General features: G+C 34.7%; 1 protein-coding gene across 1 annotated transcript; it reads right to left on the bottom strand.

Moving 5' to 3' along the window:
- Window positions 1-351: 351 nt before the first annotated feature.
- LOC126678289 (probable transcription factor At1g61730) lies at window positions 352-4,861 on the bottom strand. Its single transcript, XM_050373191.1, has 7 exons — window positions 4,811-4,861; window positions 3,646-4,264; window positions 2,294-3,394; window positions 1,541-1,682; window positions 1,258-1,425; window positions 881-1,163; window positions 352-764 (listed from the first exon to the last, which is right to left on the bottom strand). The coding sequence occupies exons 1-2, from the start codon at window positions 4,859-4,861 to the stop codon at window positions 3,668-3,670; spliced, it is 648 nt and encodes a 215-aa protein (XP_050229148.1). The 3' UTR covers window positions 352-764; window positions 881-1,163; window positions 1,258-1,425; window positions 1,541-1,682; window positions 2,294-3,394; window positions 3,646-3,667.
- Between the last annotated feature and the right edge of the window lie 1,084 nt (window positions 4,862-5,945).

The following is a 5,945-nucleotide window of genomic DNA, read 5'->3' as shown; positions in this document are numbered from 1 at the left end:
TTCTTCCAAATGTGTGATGTCGCGAAAATGTGGCCGACTGGTTTCCACTGTACCAAACATATGTTTATGCCTCTCACTGGGATAAACAAGCCATTTGCAGGTCAAGAAGGTAAAATATAAGTCATCACATCACATGACAAGATTATTTTGTTGCAATCAGTACCAATTTTACATCATTCCACCAAACCAATTACCATATGTTGCTCTTGAATCAAAAAGGACCTTTCTTTGAGCTCAAAAATTGATTTCAAATTCACACCTAAACACAAACTTCTACAACTACTTTTTCACCAATAATACTTTTCTACTCGCAACAATCATTAGAATACGCAAACAACATAAAACTCTAAATAAACAAACAAGTAAAAGAAAAACGCATAAACATAACTTTATACAAAATTTGGCTACATGTCTGCAGATTCAACCTCAACATCCATTCTTGACCAAAATATCTGCAATTGCATATCTTTTTCATAGATGAAAGAAAATGCAAAACCTCTTTGTGGATCAAAAAAGTGCTCTTGTATTGATTTTGAATTTAGCTGCACTTAACATGTAACAGCGTGCTATATAAATCATCATAACATTTACTAGAGAGCTAACTTACATTAAAACATCCTACAGCCAAACCATTAAATGCACTATTTAAACCCAAAAAGCAAAATCTCCTACTTAAGCAAAATATTCACCAATAATCCAGATTGATGGTTGGCAAGATGCTACTGCTATTTCCACCATCGTCTGTGCAAAAATCTCCCATCCACCTGAAAACATATATGCATATTAAAGGAAACGAGTTACAATTGATTCATAGTAAGGTAATCAACCACATTAACTAAACTACCACAATGGCTGTAAATAATTTTGAAATCAGACTTACATGACAAATTCCTGTAAACAGCATATAATCTACAAACAGCTCTTGGACTTTGAATTATAGCCTTTTGGTGTACGAGTACATGCCGAACGAAAACCTTCGGGACGCGCTTGAAACAACTGGATTGGCCAACTCGCCATCAGATAGCTCTTGGAGTTGCATAGAGCTTGGGTTATCTCCATCATGATCTCTTGACCCCAGTTATTCACAGGAATAGACAGACAACAGTCTCCTGTTAGATATTAACTACCTGGTCAAAGTTGTGAACTTTGGTAATTGTTCTACCCTGAACAGAAAGTATTAGATTATTCTTGCATTTCTATCAAGCAATGGTATTACAACAACTGAGTTCCACGATAAGCAAAAAACTTATATCTTACCCTTCTCCAATGCAGATGTAAGTGTAATGATAGGCACTCCCAGCAGAAGGGCACTGACAAGCAAGTTGTGCATAATAAGGAATGACATAGTAAGAGCTGGTCCTGTTTGCTCTCTAGCAACAGTTCCAACAAGAAAATATGCTCCAGATCCAATTGCAGCTCCAACTTCTGAAAACAAAAATAATAATAATACAAATCAACCATCAAACAAGGGAAAAAATAAAAAAAATACTTAAATTTCAGAATGAAATTAGTAGTCGAGAAGTAAAATTAGATTACTAACGGCAATGACGCCAATAAAAGAGAGCTTCTTGGCCAACTGCTCAGTACCTTCTCTCTTGACAAGAATAGAATTTCTCCTTATAAAGCATTTCAATCCCAATAAATAATTTCTCTTAGCAGAATCACCACCATTATTATTACTACTGTTTTGCATATCAACAGTTATACCCATCAGCCACCAGGTTTTCTCTTATTTTAAAGCAACTTTTTGAGGTAAAAGAATCAAAAACCAATACAAAAGTTATATGTTTGTTTCTGCTGGATGTCAATTATCCATTACTGATTCAGATTAAAATAACAAAACATAGATATTTACATGAATTTTACAATCTGAAACTGAATCATATGCAATATATAGGCAATGTTCATTCAATAATTGAAGAGGTAGGTTTAATTACTGATCAACTAAGATATGATTAAACCTGAATTGATCAACTAATATCAAAACCCATACCAAAGGATCATAACAAAAACAGAGAATCAATCAACTAACAGAGATTAAACTCGAACTAACTGATTGAGAACAAAAAGTAAACTGTAGAGAGTTTCAAATACTAATAAATTAGCAATTCAGTAAGACAACCTAAAAATCTTGAATCTAAACTGCAATTCACAAGTGATTTCAAAATCAAATCTATCTATCAAAACCTAAAACAATGAAAACTTTAAAAGGAAAAAGCTTGAAATAGATATTTGAAAATACGAATTTAAATCTAAAACATACAAAAAAAAAAAAAAAACTAATTGAAATTACCTTAGATTTGTAGATCAATAGTCTAACCAATTAAGTATTGATGTTGTCTCCGAAGAGAGAAAAGAGGAAAAGATGTCTCTGAAAAACAATTTCTGAACAGTTTTCTAAAACCTAGTTGATTAATCTTTTGAACAGTCAGTAGATTTATAAGGGTTTCTTAAACCTCTGTAATAAGCGCCACTACAAAATGCCCCTATATTTATCAATACGAAACCAGCGGCGTGGTAACTGTGTTTTCTGGGGGTAGTAGTGTTCAGGAATGGTTTCGTGAACAAGTTCCATCTTTGCACGGCGATGGCTTCAGGGATGAGGCCCGTTCCTTTCATCTTCTTGAAGATATCGTTGGCTTCTGGAATCATCACCAATAGGAGGAGGGGTTTCTTGGTTGGCATGCCATTCGCTGTATGAAATGTGACCAACAGTACCAATATTTCAATCATAATTTTATGCCTCTCACTAAGACAAACAAGCATTTCCAGGTCAAGAAAGCTAAAAAAGAAGACATGTATAACAAGATTATTTTGTTGCAATCAATACCAATTTTTACATCATTCAACCAAACCAATTACCATCTATTGCTCAAAAAGCACACTTCTTTAAGCTGAACATTTGATTTCAAATTCACACCAAAAAACAAACTTTTGCAGCTACTTATTCACCAATAATACCTCTCAGCCAAAGAACATAAAACTCTAAATAAACAAACGAGCAAAAGCGAAATACATAAACCTCGCAACACCCAACACAACATCCCATCTTGACCAAAATATCTGCAATTGCATCTTTTTCATAGATGAAAGAAAATAAAAAACCTCTTTAGGGATCAAAAAAGTAGTCTTGTATTAATTTTGAATCTGTAGCTGTACTTAACATGTAACAGCTTTCTATATAAAGCATGATAACATTTACTAGAGCGCTAACTTACATTAAAACATCCCATATCCAAACCATTCAATGTATAAACAGTCATATTAGCTGATTATAAACCCAAAAAGCCAAAATCTCCTACTTAAGCAAAATATTCACCAAAAATCCACAAAGATGGTTGGCACGATGCTACTGCTATTTCCACCATCGTATATGCAAAAATCTCCCATCCACCTAAAACCATATATGCAAATTAAAGTTACAATTGATTCATAAGAAGGTAATCAACCACATTAACTAAACTACCACAATGGCTCAATCATATATAATCTGTGTACAAGAGACTCAATGTATCATTTTCATATTCAAGCGATACTTAAACGTGGCAGTGGTGACTATGCAGACAAAAAACAGAGTTAGCTATAAAAATGAATACCACCAAACCAAATATGAAGTTAAAAAGCATAAAAGGACACGACTCGTACCTCCCCAAAAGCGAAATGCTAGTCAGTCGTTATAGGAAGCGATGATCAGCTGCGCATGTTCCTTGAGAAATTGAAGGCGATCAATAAATAGCTGCAAGTCAGCCGCATGCAATTTCCTCAACTTGGCTTGAAGGTGGGCTTTTTCATGTGTGTGGAGCATCTTGAGAGCCTTCATGACCACATAATCCCCCATTTGAGTGAGACCAATATTAAGGAAAGGAAGAGTCTTGAAGTCGGGTTTGTTGCCAACATTCATAACCAATTCAGAAGCAGACATCTTTTTTGGGTTAACACTAATAATGCATCCTTGGGCACCCCAAATTTGTTTAGACAAATTGAATGTTTTTTGAGAGTGAGTGTTAGAAAAGGCCATATCTTTGTGAGCATGATGGTTGAACTTCCTTTTCAATCTCATGAGCTTATCTTTGAATTGAGTGAGAGTAGCAGGAAAATGAAGGGATTTGATAATAGAATGGAAAAAAGAAGCAATGTCCCTGGTAGGATCAGTTTGAGTGTCTTTAGAAAAATGAAGAATACCTTGTAAGACAACAATCTCGTCATCTTGACTCCAAAGTCGAGGTTTCTTAGCATCTCCATCTCCATGAGTGCTCTTTGTTAACTGATGTATTTATATCTGTTACTCCCTCCGTCCCAATAGAGTTGTCCACTTTGAGAATTTTTTTTGTCCCAAAACTCTTGTCCACTTTCAAAAAGTAACTAACTTTACACTTAATTTTCCTACATTACCCCTATTTAAAGTCCACAAATAAAAGTAAATTGTAAGTGGACCCTACATTAAATAGGGGTATGACAAGAAAAGTAAGAAAAATTTTACAAAAACTATAAACAATGATTGCTTTTCTTAAACTATGTGATAAAGGTAAAGTGGACAACTCTATTGGGACGGAGGGAGTATTTGTTAGTTAGTTTGTTATGATGACGTGGCAGATTAATTAGCTGTTAGTTAGCTGTAGCTTAGCTGGCAGTCCACATGCTTAATGTGTGTGAGGCAGTTATTTTGTTCTTCTCAGAGAGCTGTAGTATAAAGCTCTTTCTTGTAAATCATTTTCATTGATTCAATCAATAATAGAAAATTCTTTCTCAAATTCTCTCATTCAAGATGGTATCAGAGCACTAGGAAAATCAAGATCCTAGGGTTTCAAACTTGAAGAAGACGACTACAGAGAATATAAGAAAATTTTCTTTGATTGAACATGGAGAATACTGGAAATAGCAGTAACAACAGCAATGGAGGTAATCGAAATGCAATGAGAAACTCAAATCTCTATAATGGAGATCCACTCTTGCTGCAATCATCGGATCATCCGAACCTGACTCTGGTGAGTACTCCTTTAACGGTCAACAATTATTTTAGCTGGAGTAAAACTATGAAAATTGCGTTAGGAGCAAAGACAAAACTAGGTTTATAAATGGAAAATGTGTTATGCCTGATGAAGAATTAGATTGTTATGAACAATGGATAAAGGTAGATTGTATGGTGATTTCCTGGTTACTCAATTCAATGTCTCGTGAGTTATCAGCTGCTTTTTTATGTGCATCATCTGCAAAAGATTTATGGAATGATTTGAAACAAAGATTTGGTCAGAGTAATGGACCAATGCTCTATCAGTTAAAGAAAGATATAGCACTGATGATCCAAGGAACTGATGAAATTTCAGTCTATTTCACAAAATTGAAAAGTTTGTGGGATGAACTTGGATGTATGACTGTGATGCCTACTTGTACTTGTGGAGTTATGAAGAATTGCACTTGTGGTTTAGGGAAAGCAATAGCAGATTATAATTCTCAGGATAAGTTGATTCAGTTCTTGATGGGACTGAATGAGGAGTATGAACACTCTAGAAATCAGATATTGTTGATGGATCCTATGCCTAATGAAAACAGGGCATATTCAATGATATTGTCAGTAGAAAAGCAGAATCAGATCAGTGGAAATAGTATGCCTTTGGTGGATAGCACAGCACTCTATGCAAATCCACAAGGCCATAATAAGAACAACTGGGATAATAGGAAGAAATACAGTCAAGAATACAAAAGAGATAATAAGGAGAAAGGACATTGTGAATATTGCAACAAAGATGGACACATTAAAGCTGGATGTTTCAAACTTATTGGATATCCAGATTGGTATAAAGGTAATAAACCAAAAGGACAACATCAGTATAATAGAGTGGCAGCACAAACTCAAAGTTACTCTGGTAACAGCAACAATGCTAATGATGGAAACTATGAGAACAGAGGAGAAACTTGGGAACCACCAGAAAGTTTTGTCAACTATG

This window comes from Mercurialis annua, linkage group LG4 (genome assembly GCF_937616625.2).
Source record: "Mercurialis annua linkage group LG4, ddMerAnnu1.2, whole genome shotgun sequence".
Lineage (NCBI taxonomy): Eukaryota > Viridiplantae > Streptophyta > Magnoliopsida > Malpighiales > Euphorbiaceae > Mercurialis > Mercurialis annua.
The sequence above is the reverse complement of the archived record's forward strand: the minus strand, read 5'-3'. Positions and strand labels throughout refer to the sequence as shown.